At 39.1% G+C, this 22,459-nt stretch overlaps 2 protein-coding genes across 4 annotated transcripts in view; one reads left to right on the top strand and one right to left on the bottom strand.

The window, feature by feature from the left end:
• Window positions 1–22,459, top strand: part of LOC139746486 (uncharacterized) — a 154,216-nt gene that overhangs the window by 1,436 nt on the left and 130,321 nt on the right. The window lies entirely within an intron of this gene.
• Window positions 1,106–14,398, bottom strand: AsnRS-m (asparagine--tRNA ligase, mitochondrial). Of its 3 annotated transcripts, none has more exons than XM_071657612.1 (10): window positions 14,377–14,398; window positions 11,209–11,342; window positions 10,228–10,308; window positions 8,588–8,713; window positions 6,087–6,221; window positions 5,634–5,744; window positions 4,709–4,818; window positions 3,946–4,183; window positions 3,527–3,766; window positions 1,106–2,655 (listed from the first exon to the last, which is right to left on the bottom strand). In XM_071657612.1, the coding sequence occupies exons 2-10, from the start codon at window positions 11,323–11,325 to the stop codon at window positions 2,383–2,385; spliced, it is 1,431 nt and encodes a 476-aa protein (XP_071513713.1). In that variant the 5' UTR covers window positions 11,326–11,342; window positions 14,377–14,398; the 3' UTR covers window positions 1,106–2,382. The 3 variants fall into 3 exon arrangements, with proteins under 3 accessions (XP_071513713.1, XP_071513711.1, XP_071513712.1); XM_071657610.1 differs by lacking the exon at window positions 14,377–14,398 and adding an exon at window positions 13,545–13,677; XM_071657611.1 differs by lacking the exon at window positions 14,377–14,398 and adding an exon at window positions 13,510–13,627.

Raw genomic sequence — 22,459 nt, 5'->3', positions numbered from 1 at the left:
TTAATGACATTGTTAATAGGAAGCATTGTATGGTATCTAAATAGGCGGACGATATTAAGTAAGGAAATATATCTACAATAGAAACTGAATGTCTGCTGCTTCAAACACTCATAGAGAAACTGTTGGACTGGATTGACAGGTGAATTTAGATATTGATCAATGCAAAGTTTTGATTGTTTTGGTAGTAAAAGTGAAAGGGTAAACTGCTAAAAAAAAAAAGTAAATGAGGAAAAGAACTTGGGTATCAGAATATCTGGCGACCGAGCACAATTTTTGGATACATAGGGCTTTTTGAATTTAAATCACAGGAAATTATCAAGACTTTACGACTCAGTGGTGCGTCCCCATCTTGAATATTATGGAAAAAAAGAAAAAAAGACTTCTGCGTCCCCATCTTGAATATTGTGTTCATTTTTGGTCACCTTACTCAAGGGAAGACAAATGGATCGGGGTGCTATCTGGATGATTCCCGGCCTGAGAATGAAAAATTATGAGAGCCGACTAATGGAATTAAAGTTACTTACCTTAGAAAATAGAAGGTTGAGAGGATCTGATGTAAGCACTCAGAATCATGGAAGGCTTCGATAATTTTCGATATCCAAGGACGTACGCGGAGTTTTTGTTGACTGCCATTAGACCTTTTCTGGCAAATTTGGATGCTCAAACGAGCGATGCATACTTTAATTTGGGTTTAATATAAGACGTGAATATTTTTTCAACACCTTACCGACGAACTTTTGGGCAGTTTAGACAGCTGTGCAAGTAGATTACCAGCATATTTTTATATATATATATTTTTCCTTCTTGTTTGTTCATCCGTTTTCCGCATTTGCGAGGTAGCGCCAGCAACAGATGAAAAATCCTCATTCACTCACGTCCAGTCTCTAGCTGTCATGTGTGATACACTGAAACCACAGCCTTCTATCCACAACCAGGCTCCAAAGACCACTTTGTAATTTTCCCTAGCCCTTTCATATGCCCTGATTCAACCTGTTGACAGTTCATTGTGCCCTATATACCACGTCACTCCATTGTATAGCAAGCAGTATCTTACATACCACATTTAGCAGCTTAGGTGAATATGAGGGTAGATAAAAAGGCATGGTTGCTTCAATTTGTTTATCAAATTATGTACAGCAGGAAAGAGGCGAAATCAGGTGTCAAATGTTCTGAATATCTTATGAGGCATAAACTTCACCACAACATATCTCTAATCTTACCACAATATGTTTTTACAAGTTAAGATTTATCTAATGTTTTTTGCACATTCAGTGGTATTCAGGTTTTTCACAAAGCTACAATGTTCAGATTAGATCATTAATTTTTCACTCATAAGTAATGCTTACTTGATCTATGGTGAAAAGCTGGCTAGGGAATCCACTTACCATAGACAAAATGATTAATTTTCATACAGTTTAAATTAAAGCCTGCTGGACAAAAAACTTTTTTCATCAGTCTCCCCAGTCTAATAAAGGCAGTAAACAGCAATTTCTGGTACTAGGTCATGTAAAATATTGGTTGTTGAATAAACCCATACATGTAACATCATAGCATCATAAATCTTAAAAAACAAAGAAGAAATTATCTTTATGGGTGTGTTCGCTTCTAAGCTTCATCTCTCTCCAGACAGCAATAACAAACTTGTGATTCCAATCAGCACCCAGAATAAAACTGTTTTCAACCACTGCACAATGAGACATGAATGAACTGTTGATTACTAAATATGTTTCATCTATTTTTCACAATTCAAGCCCACATTTTCACTAATCTCTAGAGCCCGTCCCAAAATGGATTCATCTGTCATGATAAGATAGAGAAATTATAACTCACGCTCCTACATAATATTGTATTCTTCCTACAGTATACTATTCCACAGTGATACTTGTGGCAGTCGTAAACTACAACTTTATGAACACTTGGAAAAACACTGTATCTTATTACAGTTTATTTTTATCCATCTTTCCTAAGTCATATTGGAATATGAAAGATGAGTTATTTAGACTTGGGTCAAATAACTAAGCTTCTTGAAGTCAATACATCACGAAGATCCATTCACCTTTGCATCTGACTGCAGTCACATAAAAACTGATTTGGGGAGCTCGAATTCATAGTATTATCCTCTGCATTCTTATACAAATTAAACCTGGTACCATGCATGCTGTTAATCAAGAGCTCCACAATGCAATGAAATCATGATGGTAATTGGTGAAAAATACCTACATGTTATTTACATTTCTGAAATGTACAGAAAATAATATTCCTTCAGCTGAACACTACATGCAGCAGGGAGGCATTTGTTAAGAAATGAAATGTACACAATGGTTGACTAAGGAGTTTTACACAAATTCTTCCTGGCAGTATCCAGATATATTTCATGGAGTGTCAACATTGACAGTGTTTTGCCCATCGTGGAAAAGGTATTGTATCTTTGATATTATCAATACCGAGCATAAATTGAAGCAGTCTCTCAAACCCAAGACCAAAACCTCCTGATGGAGCACCACCACCAAGCCTTCTTAAGTCCAGGTACCAATCAAGTTTGTCCAAGAGATGAAGCTGCTGAAGTCGATGCCGGAGCAAATGAACACGGTACTCCCTAAGTCCACCTCCAGCCACCTCTCCAACCTCTGGCAGCAGCAGGTCTACAGCAAGAGCCTATAGATACAATGAAGAAGAATGTGGAAAGTATACAGAATAACATTGCCTCTTCATCGTAGGTTTGTCTTTACTTAAGAAACATTTTACCACATGAAGCATCATGATTTATTGGGAAGAGGCAACATATCTAGTGAGCAAGTCTTGGTGAATGGGAAAGTGACAAATGAGAAGGTAATGAAAGCATTGAGCAAAATGAAATATAAAGTGTCATGAGTACATGAGACTGCAGTTGAGTTTCTCAAAAGGAGTGACAGTATTCTCAACTGGTTAATCAGGCTGTTCAGTGTATACACACATGACCTAAAGTGAGGTGCCTGAGGACTTGCACAGCATATGTATAGTCCCTTCTGTAAGGGAAAGGGGAACAGAAATTATTAGGCAATCCCAATTTAAATATTATGTTAAGTTTTGGTCATGAATTACAAAGACCAGAGAGGATAATGTTAGTTTAGCACTTCCACCATATTCTTTCACCTGCATACCCATTATTCGTACAACTTATTCTATCAATGGAGTCCTCATTCTTGATGTAATCCTGATTGAGAAAGAGCTTGACTGATTTAGAGATTTTGATTTTATGAATATTCCCCTTGCATGACATTAAGAGAGCAACCTTACACAATGGACCATGTACAAAATGGTGAGTTTTATGCCATGCTTCCCATGATTCATTGCAGTACCCACAATATGAAATGCATGACATGCATTTTTGTGCTCAATCATTCAAGCGTGAGCCAGACTTCGTACATGTTAAATATTTGGCTGTAGGAAGTAAATAGTTGACCTCTACATTTATTGATGGCAAATTCACTCAGAGGAAGGTAAACTCATGTATATTAAATGCTAACTAAATGCATAAAAAACAAACCATTTCTGGATTTTCATCATGGGTACACATGTAGAACGCTTTAGTTTCTTGGGGCCAATCAGTCACAAACACTGGTATGTTACCCAAATGCCAGGTTAGAAAGAGTTCATGCTCCTTCCCCAGATTACCCTTGGGTAGAATTTTTGTCTGAAAGAGGTGATTTTTCTCTAGAAGGATCTCCATGACTTCACTATAAGATAGGTGAGCAAAGGGCTGCAACAGGGCACGATTAATCAACTCCTGCAAAGATATAGTTTTGGAATCATAAGTAATTAATATATTTATCCAGAACATAAATTGGATTATGATTAATAAATATATCTCAAACAACAATTATATTTATGATAAAAGCAGCTAAACTGAAGATGACTACAGATTGATTTCAGGAGAAAATTCATGAGATTAGTCCACACACTCACTTCAGTGTTACTATTTTTCTTCCAGTGTAAGGTCATGTCCCCCTCTTGTAGATCAATTACTGTTTGAATCGTTGTCTTGATAAGTTTTTCAATTGTATCAGTCAGTGACTGAAGGCCTTTTTTACCAACCAGAAATGCCTCCTCAGCCTCTATCATCCAAAATTCTGCCAGATGCCTTCGAGTCTGTGAGTTTTCTGCCCGAAATGCTGGGTTAAAGTTGTAAACTTTTGAAAGCCCACTGCAATGGAGAGTATATATAAAATGCAACCAAACCCAAGTTAATACAATTTTCATGATTAATAAGTAGAAAGTTTTTAAAACACATTATCACAAGTCTCTCCTTTTAAATAAACTATATATAGTAACTGACACCTTAAAGTGATAGTGAAATTAAGGATAAATATGAACTACAAAAGGATCAGTCAGCATGTGTAAGGTGAAATGTAAACGGTTATGGTGGCTGAGAGAATTAGAATCATTGTAAAAGGTAACAACAGTAACATTAGAGATAAATGGATCAAACCATAGGTAAGCATTCTTGTCTGAATCTGATAAGACACAAAATATTTTAGAATTTATAAAAATTCAAATGTGCAAACTATTCTCACAGTCTACATTCACAATTTGCGTACAAACACGTTGTTTATAATATATATTTCAGTAGCCTTCAGTATACCTCTAAATATTTTGAGTACTTTTTCAATAATTAAGTTATCTGTCAATTACAATATGTTTTTCAATACAGTATATATTAATGTCTCACCTGGCCATGGCTTCGAGGTGTAACTGTCCTGAGACAGTCAGATGAGCAAGCTGACCAAAAAAATGCTTGCCTTGCTTATCAGTGGGTTCTGCATTGCTGGTATCCAGATGCTGTAGCAAAATACTTAATTCTTCAAATATGATGTCAAAAAAAAACCTGTACTGATATCAGAATATTCAGCTCAGTGCTTGTGAAAAGTGTTTTTGAGCTAAAATCTTCATGAAACCTTGACCTTTATAGTTCTCCAAAAAAGCCACTGAGGCCATATGACTGACAACAGCAAGAAAGACAGATATATATAATGTCAGTCATGTAAAGAATAATACCTGAAGAAAGAGGTTTGGTAGCAAGGTGAGTATGAATGAAAAAAAAGGAAGCAAAGAGGAAATGAGGTTGGGGTATGTAACAGCATAAAACCATGAAGTGGGTACAGGGTGCAGCTTTAATAGATGATATCAGCATTGTTTTTTCCTTTATTTTAGTTTTATCACACTGCCCTTCAGTACATATCATAGTTATATATTTTCGTGCATTGTATGCAATTTTTCTGTCATTATTTCCCCATCTCTTCTGTCAGCCATATGAATTTGATGGTTTTCTAGGAGAACTGTAAGGATGAAGGCATAAGTGGTTTCCCTCAAAATTACTAACAAAAAATGTTCTAAGGAGCACTGCATATCTTACCAGCCTTTATGATTTAAAGCTAGTTACCTCTTCTTCCTATCATACTAGAACATCTATTCTCTTCTCTCAAAGTATGTGTTACTTGCCCTAGTAATTGTAAGAGAATTAATGTACAACGATAAATAGTGTTGGGAGGTTGTTATTAATATTATTTACTAAAAAAGTAAACAAAGCACTGGTCACAGGGGAAAAAACTGCTGTCAGCATTATTCATTTTTATGAACTTGTTTTAAAACTTTACCTGAACTGAGAAAGCTTCACCACCTCCTTCACAGTCATTGGTAGTCAGTATTGGTGTGTCAATAGCAATGAAACCCTCATTATCAAAATACTGTTGTATCACAGATTTAGTCTGAAAAGTAAATAGGATACATGTAATACCTCAGTTATTAAGTAATTAGTCATTCAGATGAAAAAAACACTTCATTACCAAAACACAACCTGAATTGATGCCAAAGGCTATTTTTCTTTTGTTTGACTTGGTAACTTAATCCTGACATCCCCAAGCAAGCCCAACTTGAGGCTATTTGAAATATCTTTAATAGGAAAGCACAGAATTGGAATGATTGGAAAGGGAGCTGTGGTTATGGTGCATTACACATGACAGTTATAGACAGAGTGTGAACAAATGTGGCCTTTGTCTTTTCCTAGCGCTACCTCGCTATATATAAAGAAAGGGATAGGAAAACCTTACCTGAGATCGGACCCGCAAGAGTGAGCTGAAGGAATTAGTTCTTGCTCTTAGGTGAGGATACTGGCGAATGTATTCTGGTGGGTGCATTTTACGAGCTTGGAAAGGGTATTCTTCATGAATTGCCTCACCTATTACCTGTGAAGAGGTAGTGGTTATACCCTGTCTTAAATTTGCCCCCAGACAAAAACAAGATGCATCTCAATTGACTTGCATGACCACTTGTCAAATAAAATCATCTGACTACCCTCACACAATGGCTTCTGGCTGATCGCTATTTATGAACTGTATTATGAAATCACAACAAAGTTTAAAATCTACAAGGAAATGGCAATTTCAGTACTTTATCCATGCCATGAAGCCCCTAGCAATAAGATGCTCAAAGGAGAGTATTTACATGTAAGTCATACATGAGATGGCAGATGGCAGTATGTATCCATAGCTTTCTCTTGTCACAATGCAGAAATGAAATAAGTCTCATTCCATAGTAACCTTTCTGCATCTGCCAATTAAGCCATGGGCTTGACTGTACATTGGGATGGGTAAATATGTCTGAATACATAACACTGGTGTAACTGGACTCCACCTCAGTGGGGTTACCAAAAGTGAAAAGCCACCTTCAGCCGAGGTTGTATCGTCATAGCTGGATAAAAAAAAGAGCACAGACTTGTCAAGGAACTTATCATTCCAAAGGAGTTAATCACTTCTTTGCTACTAATTGTAGTGTAGCCTTGAGGCTGCATGAGCCCTGTAGAAGGGGACCTGAGGTTGTATGCTTAAATAAATTACATAGGTTCTTAAATGGTGCATATTCAAGTTAAACAGATGTGGCAAAACATGTGTAAAACTCTCTTTTCTGGCGACAAACAAAAAGTATGGATCTCCTTGGTGTACTGATAAGCATTGCTGACGAAAACACATTAATGGGATGCCCTGGTTGTGGCAGTCAATTCAGTCAATATATATATATATATATATATATATACATATATATATATATATATATATATATATATATATATATATATATATATATTTTTTTTTTCATACATACATATTCACCTTATCCCGCATTAGCGAGGTAGCATTAAGAATAGAGGAGTGAGCCTTTGAGGGAATATCCTCACTTGGCCCACGTCTCTGTTCCTTCTTTTGGAAAATTATAAACAGGAGGGGAGGATTTCCAGCCCCCTGCTCCCTCCCCTTTTAGTTGCCTTCTACGACACGCAAGGAATACTTGAGAAGTATTCTTTCTCCCTTATCCCCAGGGATAATTAATCACTGTTTTCCAAATTAGAGAGTTAGTGCCTGGAAGAAAGAGAGAAAGGCCACATCACTCATATCCATTCTTTAGCTGTGTGATGCATCAAATACCACACCGTATCCACAACCAGGCATCACAGACCTTCCCATAGTTTACCCTGGACACTTTACATGCCCTGGCCCAGTCCACTGACAGCATGTCAACCCTCAATATATCACGTTGTTCTAATTGACTCCATCCATTGCATGTGTTGGCCTTCCTGCAAGCTCAAGCCCGATTGCTCAAAGTCTCTTTTACTCCATCCTTCCATCTATAATTTTGTCTCCCAGTTCTCCTTGTTCCCTTTACTTTTGAGACATATATACTCTTTGTCCACATTTCCTCACTCATTCTCTCTGTATGTCCAAAACATTTAAGCACACCCTCTTCAGTTCTCTTAATAGCTCTTTTTATTCCCACTATATCTCTTACCCTTTCATTACTCAGTCAAACCACCTCACAGCACATATTGTCCTTAAACATTTCATCTCCAACATGTCCACTCTCCTTTGTGCAACCTTATCTGTAGCCCATGCCTCGCATCCAGATAGTACCCATTTTTGCCCTCCCATATAACATTCTCTCTTCCCACACATTCTGCAGCACAGCTTTGCCCCCTCCCCCCACCATATGACATATGGTTCCATTCACTGGCACGTCTTCTCCCATGTATCTAAAGCACTTCACTTCCTCCAGTTTTTCTCCGTTCAAACTCAAAACCCTAACTAACCTGTCTCTCATCCCTGCTAAACCTAATTATTATCTTGCTTTTATTCACATTTACTCTCAACTTTTCCCTTCACACACTTTTCTACAGTGTGTCACCAACTTTTGCTGTTTCTAAATCGAATCTGCCACCAGTGCTGTATCTACAATTTTCTGAGTTCTTATTCTTCCTTTTCAACATGGCGCTAAATGCATCTCTATCTGTTCATCTCTGCATTACTGTGCATGCAACTTTTCTTTTCCTACTTTTCTAATTCATATAAATCTTGGTCTTCCAGACCCATTATCCAGCTCAGTAAAGTTCATACTCACTGCACTGAGGGTGCCCTCCTCGTTCAAATACAAGTCTTATTTTTACTTATATTCACTCTTAACTAGTCAAACAGCTTCATCAACAAAAACAGCCTTCATCTGGTGAAAAGTAACACTGAAATACCAAAGCCATCTATAAAACAACTTCACAGTCTTTACATACCTGTAATTCGTCCGCTATAAGTTCTACATCCTGTCCTTTGTGGGATGACAGTTGCACAACACCAGAAGCAGATATTGAGGCATGAAATCCCAAGGCAGGAGGTCTCTTTTCCGATGGTAACACAACCTGCATTAGAAAATCCTTGTGAAAAGCCTTTTATCAATGGAGACTTGAAGGACTCGCTGTTGGCATTCATGTCCAGTTGATATATCTGGACCATGACACAGTAAGCCCAGTTACCCAAATAAAGTATCCCACACTCAGCAGCAACACTCTTCTGTGGGCAAGCCCGTCATAGTCCTTAGAAATACATGAAAATCTCGTCGTCATTATTTCCCCTCATCAGGATCATTGAGTGTAAGGCCTGAAAATCTCATAATAGCAAAAATAGTTCAGACTGCAGAAGTCAAAAAACATCAGTACTATACACTGTTGTAGTTTGGTGACTGGCACACATGTTCTTGAGCATGTTCAATCAGAATGCACAAATTAGATCTAAGCTGTTCCAAGATTCTCTCCATGTCCTCCAACATTTCTTCCAGTGTGTGTTGACTAGGGTCTACCCAAGTCTTTCACAAGTCTTCCCTAAATCTTCCCAAGGCACATCTTAAGTGATGTGTTGGGTACTGTAAAAAGTCAACAGTATTACTAACCTCCCTGTCACCAAAATTACATGTACATTTTTGAAGAATGGCCTTAGTTGACCTCAAAATGGCCTCTAAGGCTACGGCTATGTAGCATATGTTATGTCCTGTACAATGTTGTATTTGTACCTTGACTTTGGTGTGCGTAGCTTTACAGATGTGACCATTACTAGTGCCCAGTCATATCATTACTTGTCTGAAACTATTTCCCTCTATTATTTTACTTTTTTACCCCTATGTTTATCTCCTAATTATTGCTAGAGGAATTTCTTTAGTGTATGCACCATTATAATTGTGTATGTATCTTTGGTTCTGTTTCTTTGGCATATATGCTTTATTCTGTCATCTGATGACAATAACTGATATGTATCCATGGCATAACTGATACATATCCATGGCATAACTCTGAGCTCATTTTCATGTGAAAACAGGCTTAGTGAAGTGGTTGGAGTTGCTGTACCTGGAAGTATGTGAGGCTTTGATGACCTCTTATGTAGTTCTTCCTGTGTCACTTGTTTCCTGTAATTGGGTTTTTCTTTTATTAACTTATCTTGAACTCTGCATGTGCTCATCAGCTCTTCCTGGATGAAGAAATTTTTCTATTATGAACTGACTCTCATAAGTGTCAGATTTTGGGAGTGCCAGTTTTTTGGAACACGAAACCTTTTACAATACTCTGTCAACATAGATATCATCACAGATCATCAGTGCACTGCACCTTACCATCACTGCTAGACACTTCTCTTCTACAGAACATTAATTATCAAACCAAGTAAACTTTGAGGATAATTCACATATATCAAGAGTAACAACTTGGGTCATATTTTTAATACAGCTTCCCTGCTGATTCCATTCTAGGACCTCAGTTCTATAATTATAATAACCCCATACTCCTTAACATGCATGCTTAAAAAATCTTTACAATCAAGTGCCATTGTCTTTGACTGGCTGTCTGGAAGTGACATGAGCACATATAACTTAATACCAAGATCATACCTGTAGTTTCTGAGAGCAGGATCCATCATCAACATCCAGAAATGTCCGCTCCTTTTGGCGCCGGATCCCTTTTACCCATCCCTGAAAAAATTAATTTAAAGTAAGACTGAAAATGAATATAAAAACTGTTGAATTATATATAAGGACAATATATTGTCATCTTTTTCAAAATCATTAAGATTTATGTTTCCTCACTGGAAATCCCGATGGCTAAAAAGTCATAACCCCTTTTTCTAGATATATTCAATGTCTCTTGTGCTCGCAGCAGAGCAGATCACAAAGGCCAGAAAAAGTACAGCATATCTTCACCAAACATCATATATGTAAAAGCTGAATGTTTTATTAAAATCTTAACTACTAAAAGAAAATTTCTTTCATTATTTACCGTATGGCAGGCAACACCATTCCCTATGACATTAACTTTGCCACTGTTAAAATTAACTTGATTTTTTCAGGGGTATCCTGGCTTCTGTTACACCTAAATGGTGTCTGTTATAGTTAGCTTAGCTCCTTCTAAAGGTAGCCTTTCTTCTACACAGAAAGTAGCCAGAAGGCAGCTAGACTTGGCCTGGATTTTGCTAGAATTATCCTGACTCATGCTACAGCTACACAGACTGTTGAAAAAAAGCACAGATTCTGCTTAAGCTATCCCAACTTCCACTAAAGCTCACTAGGCTTCAACTTAAACTGCCTTTGTTTCCACTGGAGCTCACTATGTTTCAACTTAAACTGCCTTTGCTTCTACTGGAGCCATCATAGAGCATCCCATGATTATCCTAATGCTTCTACTAAGTATAGCCTGACTTCTGGTAGCTATAGCCTAACAGTTTATAAATGTAGAATGGCTATTGCTTGATCAAGCTTGAATAAAGACAATTCTAAGCTTTTGATGAAATGTCTTGAATTCCACTAAAACTATTTTAGCTACTACTAGATTTAATCTGATGGTCTACTAATAGTATAGTTACCTGATTGACTTACATTAACATTTACTGTTTGGTTAATTGGCTTGTCTCTTAGTATAGCTGATATTCTGCTGCTTTTGCTTACTGAGCTGTAGTATCTTATGGCAGACCATAATCCAAATCTTGTCAGCATAATGAGGTTTTGATTTTCTGAAAATTGTGAAATCTAGTATTGATAGGATGAGGTAAACAAATCTGCAACATATACCATATATCAGTAAATTTAGGATGTGTAGTTCAGAATACTTTCAAGCTGCATTATACATCCTGTCACCTCGATGTTCTAACCAGTGCCAAAGAGTTTAATCAAGCTTGCCCTATCAAGTTGCCCTCTCTCACTTCTCATTTTGAACCAAATTTTCTTTTTCATAAAATTTCACTCACAAAAATATTCTCATGTAATATCCCTGGACATTCAAAAGGAATATAATGAAATATAAGACAATGCTATATAATTTAAGATCAGACTGAACGGGATGAAGTATGTACATGGCTTAGGGATTGACTAACCAACAATAAGCAATGTGTAATTCTAAATGGTGAAGGCTCCAGTTAGCTGGATGTGAAGAATGTCATCCCAGAGGTTGGTCTTTGACCCCATTTTCATATATGTATTAATGACCTCAAATTAGGTTTTATATCTTAAGATATCAAAGATTGCTGATAATAAAAATCTAGGAAGTAGAGCAATAGAGAGCAAGATTGTGAAATTATTTAGAGAGATCTTGGCAAATTAGCAGAGTGGTCAGTTAAATGGCACATGAATTCTCATGGTGGCAAAATTACAGTTATGGATTTATGTGATAAGAATAATGAACAGGATTATCAACTACTTAGAAATCCACTGTCTAATGCAGATGAAGAGGGCGATCATAAAGTTATCAAACAGCAAATCCAATAATAAAACAAACAAAAAGCTAGGCTTCACAGCTAACACTGACTACAGAAAATGGAAACAATTCTCACTTTATTGCTCTAATAAAACTACTTCTTTAATATGCAGTCTAGTTCTGGTCCCCAGAAGGGTATGAGAGAAAACTAGAACACTAACAGTGGCAACTAAGCTGATTCCAATTTTGACAAATCACCCATATGAAAAGGTTAAGAAGATTAAATCTCTTTTCCCTTCAGAAGCACAGACTTCACAATGACATAATACAAATGTTCATAATGATGAATAAAGTCATGGGCCTTCTGCTGCCTGTCTTTCTCATGTACTCTTTCACTCTCTTTGTCTATCTTTTTTTCTCTGTGCTTCAGAAAGTCCGGACAGAAATTGAAATAACTGTGTAACGACTGAAAAAAAGCACAATCAAAACTAAGAAACCCCCTTGAAAATAAGAAATTAACTAAGTTCAACTGAGAAACTAAAAGATAAAGTAAGAAAAAGTGATTAGGGCAAATGAAGGGACAGTGAACCCATGAAAAATGACATACAGAATCAAAAACATTATACTGGAATTCTAAAATCACAGTAAATTGTGCTAGTAAGTACACTGAAGATAAAATAGAGGTACAAATAACCAAAAGAGAGATATGGCTCAATGAGAAAAAATAGAGGGAACTGAGAACAATGAGAGTAAACAAGGCCAAAGTAAAACGGCAGTGTAGTAAACATGAAGGCAAGTAGGTTATGGAGATAAGTTGCAATATATATATATAAGCTAACTGTAATAAGCATCCTGGCCAAAAATCAAATTATGTACTTGACATTCAAGCAGTATTAGATGTGGAAGAAATACCAGTAGGTTTTTTGTAGGTTCTCTTGATTTTTTACACTACTTACATTATTATGTATTACTTATGTACACATTCTATTATCTTTCAAGTCTCAAAATAATGCTTTTCACTTGTCATTATATTCTTTAAACACAACATTATTAATGTAGAACAAAATGACGGGATCAATATTCAAATCTAAGCACACACTCATTTATACTTGTCTCATTTGATTATATATCTTGCAGTCTCCATCTGTGGCATAATCATTACATTTTCTCGTTATTTTCTCTAATAGTTATTTTACTCTAATAGTCTGCTCATAGTCACTCTTTACTGTTATCTTTCATATAAACATCTTTTTACTTCATGGTTTCTGTAAGATGACTGTGTTCCATTCCATGTTTACTATTATCCTCATTTTACTGGTCTGCCCATTTCACATATCTTCTTCCTAATCCGTTCACAATTCTATGTTGCCCCTAAACTAGAATTACCCAAAATCTCTCAGTATGCAATAATGGTCTGATGCCTCAGTAGACTGGTAAATGACTACTGCAGCTAGGTCTTTTAAGAATTCTAAAAAAAATGTCATTACCCTAATGCTAATCTTATTAATAGCTGATGTCTTACTTCTTGTAATAAAACTTCTAACAAATCTTATGCTCCACGTATATTATCTGCAGCAAGTTCAACGCTGGGTGGGTGGGAAACAATTTGAACACAGTTTGTTTATTTACAGTATGTCGAGAACCGCAAGGCGTCCAGGTTCCTATGTAAAGAAAAATGAACTATTGTTTCTGAAAAGTTATTAGCAGTGTTTTCTCTTAAAATGTATAAACTGTATGCAATGATATTTAATCTAGATTAACGTAAGACTTTCATATACATTTGCGATGATTTCAGTTTATAACAAATTAACATCAAAGTTTACAAATAGTTTTGAGTACAAAGAAATATTCTTTTATTTACATGTCTACGAACCTAACATTTTATAGATATAGAATATATATATATATATATATATATATATATATATATATATATATATATATAATATATATATATATATATATATATATATATATAATATATATATATATATATATATATATATATATATATATATGACTGAAGTCGTATGTACTAGGAACGTCGTCTAAAAATGAAAGCAACCAAAGGATAGCCTTAGGAAGTCAGAAAGTAATTTTCCGCTGTGTCCCTTATACGTTGATATTTGGTAAGCTGTGTTTACTTATAACGTTTAGAGATCCTACCCTACTCAACTCTTGCTCCTACGTTGCAGCTGGAGCTATAGCAAGCTTGAATCTATGCGGGCGCCACCTGAATGTATGAAGAGAATTACTGGAAACTTTCTTTGTATACTCTGACAGAACTGGGGCCCTAAGAGGCTAGGTTTTCCCTTTGCAGTGGCCAGACGCTTCTCTGGTCGGTGTCGTCTTACTCTGTTTTTCTTAACGTCCTCCAGTATCTTCCTTCCTGTATCAAACCGCTCTTTCTGCACATCGTATCCACCAAAGCCACTACGCTACAGTTATACATGGGCCGCCCTGTTCCAGTAATGGCACCACCCCAAAGTCGGACTGTCTTTGACAAGAGCCTGTGCCAAGCTCATCCGAGAACGGGCTTTTATTGACAGTAACATTATGAATAGATATTTTTTTTTTCCAGGAGAGGCACATGCTATGTTGCTCAAACCTATGCATCACTTGATGCTAGTAAATGTGATGGCAAAGTTTGCTTGGATAGGAGGATACGTCAAACGCCATAACTCAGAACATAGGGCATGAGATTTTCTAAGTATAATTTTGTAGGGCTCAGAATACGCCAAATTTTAGAATTTTAAGTAAAGAGAAATAAGACAATCATAGTGAACTAATGCTGTTATGTGGACATCTTGAATATTCCTAGTGCAAATGTTTTTTGATGCAATGAAAAGCTAGTATATCGTGAAAAGCAGACACTATAGAACCGGATCCAAACATGGTTTTCATTACGTAAAAACAATTTATTTCTCTTTGTACCGTGAAGCTTTTTATCGGGATAGTTTAGGAGATGCAACCGGATCTCTCTTATAGTTTACCTTAGAAAACCATATTCTTTGACTCTTAGCTTTAAGATTTTCTGTGATCTGCTTCGTTTATGGAGTAACTAAATGTTTTCTGTCATTTCCTCTCGCCTATTTTTCCATCAAACGTGTTCCCATCTTTCCCAGCTATGGTTTATGACTGCAGGTTCTTGTTACCATATTTCATTAAGTACATTCAATGAAACAGCAGGGAAGAAAGAAAAAATAAGGTTTTCTCAACTTGTACAGATCATTGTTTTTCCCAAGAAGGGAATTGAAATTAATTTCCTTTTTAAAACGAGTATTTGTTTATCCCTGATTTGATGATATTGGTAGTTTTCCCATATTCTTCATTTAATGGTAGTTTATTATTTTTCGGCCACTTTACGATGGAAAGAAATGAACTGCCCACGTTTAGTGTTGCACCATCCTTTTGACTTCATGCTCATATATCTGGTCGTTGAATCTATTAGATGTGAAGAAAATTTTGTATGGTATTTTGTCAAGATTTGATAATATTTTGAAAACTTCTGTTGCATTACCTCGGAGTCTGCGCTTGTCTACTGAGAATTGTTAAAGGTGTCGGTCATTGCAAGCGTATTTATCAGTGACTGAATTAGTATATAGTTGTCCCACACTCTAAAGGATTCGAAAGGATTTACAGCCTGTTTGACATGAATAAAAACATTTCCCTTTGACCAAGTTTAGAGAACAGAAGTGAACTGAATGTTTCAAATGATTTAATCAGGGCTTTATGAGATGAGCCTTGCATCACTCGTTTTATAGTTTTCTTAGCCACGAAACTCAGCTTAATCGGAAGGATCTAACAAATGTTTTTTTTCGTGTTTCATGTCATTATTGGTTATCCCATTTTATCATTTTCTCCTCTTATTTTTATCATATTCACAATTAATATTATCAGGGCCAAAATGCAGTACTTTGGATTTTTCATCATTGATGTCCGTATCTTCAAGTCTTTGATTACTCCATCTGCTCTTTGAATTTCGTATAAAACTCTAAGCAGTGCTCTTTGACGGTTGTGGTGATGGTGATGGATGGTGGTAGATGGTGATGAGTGGTGATAGGTGGTGGTCATGATGGCTTATGATGGGGGGGGGGGGGGAGACGGTCGGGTCTGAGGTAGTGGTCAGGCTGCCTAGCGCACGGCTCTATCAGTGCCCACCTGCGCGTCTCTGCTTCCCAATTCCGCACACATGCGCCGGTGCGCGTGCGCTGCAGGTTGATACTTCCTCTTGCTGACTTTTGTCTCTTAATTCTTTTAAAACTGGACAGTTCCTGTGAGTTCCTGCCTCACGTAATGCCCAGCGTTAGCGAGCCATTATAGGGTTTACTGCCTTACTTAGGGAGGTACTCGTTCGTGTGGGTGAACTATACTGGAGAGTTCCTCCCCGTCTGTACTGGGTGAGCTACTCAACACTGTGGGGGACCCACTGTGGAAGGTACTGCCTCACGTAGGGCCTTACTCGTCAGTGTGCGTGAGTTGGCGAGGGAGGCGTCACCGTGGGAAACCAGTGTGAGGTGTGGGGGCTAAAGTATGCCATGTGTGCATGTCAGGAGTGAGTGCCGTGAATGCCTACCAGGTGTGTGGTTTCAGGCGTGTCGACTTGCACTGTACCAGGTGTGGGTACCAGGTATGTATGCCAGATGTGATGTAGGAGCAAGGTGTGTATATGTGTCATATATAGTAGATGTGTATAATTGTATGCCAGGTGTAGCAAAGCTGCATTATAGTGTGCATAAGTACTTATAAGGATGTATAAATATGGGTGAAATGTATGTCAGGTATGTATGACAGGTATGCGAGTTAGATGTAAGTACAGACGTATATGTAAGCTTATGGATCAGGTATTCATGCCAGATTTATGACGAGAGTGTGTGTCGGAGCGTGCACCAGGTGTGCATACCAGATATGCACGGCAGGTGTGAGTCAGTAAGTGAAATATTTGTTGTAGGTATGTGTTAGGTATGCATGCCTGGCCCGGTTCCATTATGCATGCTAGGTGAGTGACAGGTGTGTGTGTGTGTGTGTGTGTGTGTGTGTGTGCACTAGTGAGGGTCAGCCATGCGCGTCAGACGTGGAGGCAGGTGTGTGGTGGGAGCACCAGGTGAGACTCGGGCGGCCGCTTACCACAGCATACCTTCCCCGGCCGACCGTCCGAACCTGCTGGAATACAGATCAGTCCGCTTGGCTCAGGGGACCTGTGGGATACGTTATGGGAGGCTGGGTGTCCCGCAGCAGATGGTGGAGCTGTTCCCACAGTCCCACACCTTCTATACCGTAGGTAGTCTATCTCCCATAACCACATCTCCCATGCTATCTACCCGACACTTACACCTCCAGTATAGTCTCCACACCTCCCCCTCACCATCCCTACATCATCGCCAATCTGTTTACACACTGTTCCTCACACTCCAGGACTGGCCCCAGCGCTACGCACACATCCAGGTACTGGCACCCCCCCACACTCTGGCCCCGTGATACACCAAGGACACTACCTACCACGAATCTAGCACGACGATACATGGTGCCCACACCATCACAACAACAGGAAAGTGTTGAAGGTTAATCAGGAAGGGTAATCATGAAGCCTAGCCGAATTCTTTGTCCAGTTCTCCGCTACAAGTTGATTAATATCATGTAACATATATACAGTGTTATCATTAGTGTTCGTCGCCAAGCTGAAAGTTGTCATTTAAATGATGTCGTTAGTCTCGTCCCTCTGGTGTGCACAGCAGCCTAGTGTAGTGTTGGGTGGGCAGAGATGGCGGTAAGTTGGACTACGTGGGAAAGCCTGATAATTCTCGAAGACCTGATGGTGTATGACGAATCTCTATGTTGGAGGACAGTAACTGATATCCCGATTTCCTTAAAATAGCTAAAAAAAAAAAAAAAGAATGTAGGATACGAATATTATTTAATCTTAAAGGAATGGATGATTATGGCTTATTTCGGCCGCCGGACACTGAGGAAGGAGTTTAGTTGCTCGTCTGCAAAGAGAAAGGAAGATGAAATTCGTGGATGTTATGACACCCTTCGTCAAGATTTTACTGTGATAACATAGCATTCGATTACTTGGTTATCCCTGTTATAAATGTGTTGATAGTCTTGCTCTCACAGTATCTCACGACAGATTATCCACTATAAAGTCATTACTGGTGATCACTTCGATGGTCCGATAGGTTTTTCTGTTTATGTAGTCGCAATAATTGTTTACGAAATATTTGATACACCGCTTTTACAGTTGTGTATATTGAACAATATTTACCATGTCTCTAACTATTTAAGCAGTCATTTAGTCGCTTTATTTAAGTAGGGCTTCATTTTCTGATTTCGCGTCGCCGAGGGATTTTGAGGTTTCCGCTGGTGAATCCTGTCTCCAGAGCCTTGGTTGTAGATCATGATAAGAATATATCCCAGAGCTGAAGTTTGGGCACCCTTCTTGCCATGCTCAGTTAAGTCGGATGCTTCCTCACTCGTTGTCATCTGCCCCCAGGCCTACTGACTACAATTTACTTTTAATTATTATTCAGTTCCCGCGACGCTCTGGCTCGGTTGAATAATCCTGGAACTGCTTCAGTAACCTTGAGAAGACTGACAGTCTACCCACTCAGAACTGTTCTGTTTAACATCAGTCTGTGGCGCCGTGGACCTTTGTCCAGATACTCTTGGAAAAAAAAAGTCTAAGCTCTACATAAGTTCAACATGAGATTCGCAAAAGATGGTCAAGTGAGGCTCCACAGAGCTGTGTGACCCAGGGAGACGTCATAAGGTCACCATAGAAAATATTGCCCAAAAGTTGGAGTAGTTTTCATTTGTACTGAAACCTTTTACCATTTCCAAACAGATGAGAAGAATACTGTAGCACAAGACCTTTCCGTGATCAGTGATCTAAATGATGAAATGAGTCACAGAAAGAAAAGATCCAGCTTTTCCTATCATTTCTTGAGGTTGATAGATTCCTTGTTCATTTGAGGCTCTACAGAATTAAGCAAAGGTCAGCTAATCACATTTTGGTTCGCTTGAGGTTGCATCTATCGAAGAACTGTTCGCTGTCGACATTGCCAGACTTAAAACCTTTAAGGTTGTCATCATATCCTCCCTCATCCACAAACATCACAAATGTAAGTTCAATAGACGAGTATAGCAGGAGTCGACCTCTTTTTATCCACAACAGTAAGACCCTTTATTCAAACACTCGTTAGGCTAGAGCTTCCCTCCCTCCCTCGTCAGCAGAGCTAACCAGACCGACACCATCGCTGCAGTAGGCGTTACGTCGGCCAAGCATCGCCTTTTTACCGCGTGATGTTGAATTGCCTCAATCCGTCCCTCCTTCCGGTGCCTGGCCTGGTAAAGTTACCCGTATTGGGACAAATCAGTTAAGCTGTGGGCTCCATCCTCGATGGTGCCCCCTTCGTTATATCCTCCTAAGTTTTAGCTCTGCCACTATACGTCCCCCGAAGCTCAAAGACTTCAGTATAAGCCTGCGGTTGCAAAGGATTGGGTTGGTCGACGCCGTGGCCCCTTTGGAGTTCAGAAAACTTACTCCTGACCATTCTTAACACTTGTGAGAGGAAGAAAACAAGATTTGTCTCGTGAAATCAACAACTATCTCGTGCTTTACACGAGTTTCTAAAGGCTTTGGAGGCAATGACTGCTCACGGGTAAGACAGACGTCTACTCACTGAGGCTTAAGGAGTGCTTGTTCGTCTTTGCTTTGAAACATAGAAGCAGGAATGCGAGATCAATCCCCAGACATGTATTTAGAGGTACATGATGTACTGCACTCGTCGCCAGGTATACATAAGTGAGGGACAGGGAAGTGTCCGTCGATCATTTGACCTTGACACGAGATTTTACACTGCCTCCCACTGCCAGCCAGTCTGGCGCCAGCCTTGGGTGTAGAGTCCACTGGGTAAGCTTAAAGAACTTTACACACGCTGCAACCTCAGGGACATAGTTGATGACTTACACCTCTTTTTTTTTTTTTTTACCGTCCCGTTCCTCTCACTGTCTAGATTATGACCGTAGATAACCTCGAGATGAGACCATAAGGTCTCCTGTTCTCTGTGTCCCTCCTATGTACACACTTGTTTGGCGCCCGTGACGCATCCCCCTTAACCTATCAGGTCTTGGCCAGGCGTCCCCACCAGACCCGCCATCATCACCTCATGCATTATCTATCTGGTGTTTACTGTACCGAAGGCATTCATATATGAATATCGGTGACTCGACAAATTTCCCCCGTGCACAAACTCGCCGCCAGACGAGATATTGATATAATCTGTACCTGCTCCAGCCAACGCTTCAGTTATAAATATTTCGCACAACAGGAGCAGCCTATTCTGCATCTGTATACCTCCCTCCATCCCTTCACACGCATAAATCTTCCTCAGGCACGAACTAATTCGTGGAAATATCGGCGAAGTTCAACACGGCGGGCTTCAGTTTTCTCCCAGCGCGTCTTGGAACTGAAAAGAAAATTCTCACACTTTTATTTGAGACGAGAATTCACGGTAGCGGGTCCTGGGGGCAGTGGGCTGGTGGTGGTGGTGGCGGCGGCTGCGGCCTCACCACCGTTATGTGCCTCCTCTGTGACTTACCAACAACCTGTGAGGAATGTCGCACTCCACTCGCTGTGCTCCTCAATACACAAGACCTTTCCGTACATCAGGCGGCTCCGAGTGTGAGTTTATACTCCCGTGTTGTGGCGCTGTTCCAATACCCTCACATTGCTTATATTTGCATTTATTTGTAGTCGCTTTATTATATACACTTCCAATGCTCTCACCCTGCTTATATTTACATTTATTTGTGGTCTTTTTTTTTTTATCATATATTCTCTCCATGTCATATTTTTTTTTTTTCTCCTTTCCTTTCTTTGTAGATCACCGAGACGCGTTCAGCCTTGCCTGACCGACCATCTGCATCTGAGATTTATAATTTGGCTCACCCTTCTCCCCGGCGCTGGGGCACGGTTACTTGACCTTTATTGTACGACACATGGCCAAGTCCTACGCCCGCCAACCTCCTCACCATCACCACCCCCTCTCCCCCAAACAAAGATAAAAGTCAATGTCAGGTCCATCAAGGACGTCCAACCACTTTGAACTCAATGTGGAATTCGTTCTTATTTCCATCGTTCGGTGAGGCCTTCTTCCCTGGATCATGGTATGTCCTCTGGCCGGCATTTCTGGTACAGATGTGTGGGGTCAGCTGATACAGGTGGTACGGAGACTCCATTCCCGGTTCTTAACCCCCCTGGAGTACGATGCAGCGACCCTTGGGGAGTGGGGTGGGGGATTATGGCGTGACCTTTGACCCAGCCCCTTTTAAGGGGGTCAGATCAAAAGGCCGCGCCATCATACCCTCAATTGGTCGTTCTGTACTCAATTAGGGTCGTCCTGCAGGGTTTAGTCAAATCCAATCACCCTCATCTTGGTCAGTGACTTGATAATTTACCTTTCGTTAGGATTATATAATTAATTGATAACCATTTTTTTTTCACAACTCGATTAAAACATCCACTCAAAAGACTCCCCACTTAAACATCCACTGGCTTCGCAAGGATCTAACAAGGTTAAACCTCTGGACAACATAGTGTGTCTTCATATTTACCTGTTTGGCTTTATAGTCGTACGCCACTATGTAAATGATGTAGTGATCCTAGCAGGCAAATGAGGCAGATTTCTACCAATGAAAGTATGAAAGATATATATATATATATATATATATATATATATATATATATATATATATATATATATATATATATTTTTTTTTTATACTTTGTCGCTGTCTCCCGCGTTTGCGAGGTAGCGCAAGGAAACAGACGAAAGAAATGGCCCAGCCCCCCCCATACACATGTACATACACACGTCCACACACGCACATATACATACCTACACAGCTTTCCTTGGTTTACCCCGGACGCTTCACATGCCTTGATTCAATCCACTGACAGCACGTCAACCCCTGTATACCACATCGCTCCAATTCACTCTATTCCTTGCCCTCCTTTCACCCTCCTGCATGTTCAGGCCCCGATCACACAAAATCCTTTTCACTCCATCTTTCCACCTCCAATTTGGTCTCCCTCTTCTCCTCGTTCCCTCCACCTCCGACACATATATCCTCTTGGTCAATCTTTCCTCACTCATTCTCTCCATGTGCCCAAACCATTTCAAAACACCCTCTTCTGCTCTCTCAACCACGCTCTTTTTATTTCCACACATCTCTCTTACCCTTACGTTACTTACTCGATCAAACCACCTCACACCACACATTGTCCTCAAACATCTCATTTCCAGCACATCCATATATATATATATATATATATATATATATATATATATATATATATATATATATATATATATATATATATATATATTCGCCATTTCCTGCATTAGCGAGGTAGCGTTAAGAACAGAGGACTGG

The sequence above is a fragment of the Panulirus ornatus genome, chromosome 65 (assembly GCF_036320965.1).
Source record: "Panulirus ornatus isolate Po-2019 chromosome 65, ASM3632096v1, whole genome shotgun sequence".
Taxonomy (NCBI): domain Eukaryota; kingdom Metazoa; phylum Arthropoda; class Malacostraca; order Decapoda; family Palinuridae; genus Panulirus; species Panulirus ornatus.
The sequence above is the reverse complement of the archived record's forward strand: the minus strand, read 5'-3'. Positions and strand labels throughout refer to the sequence as shown.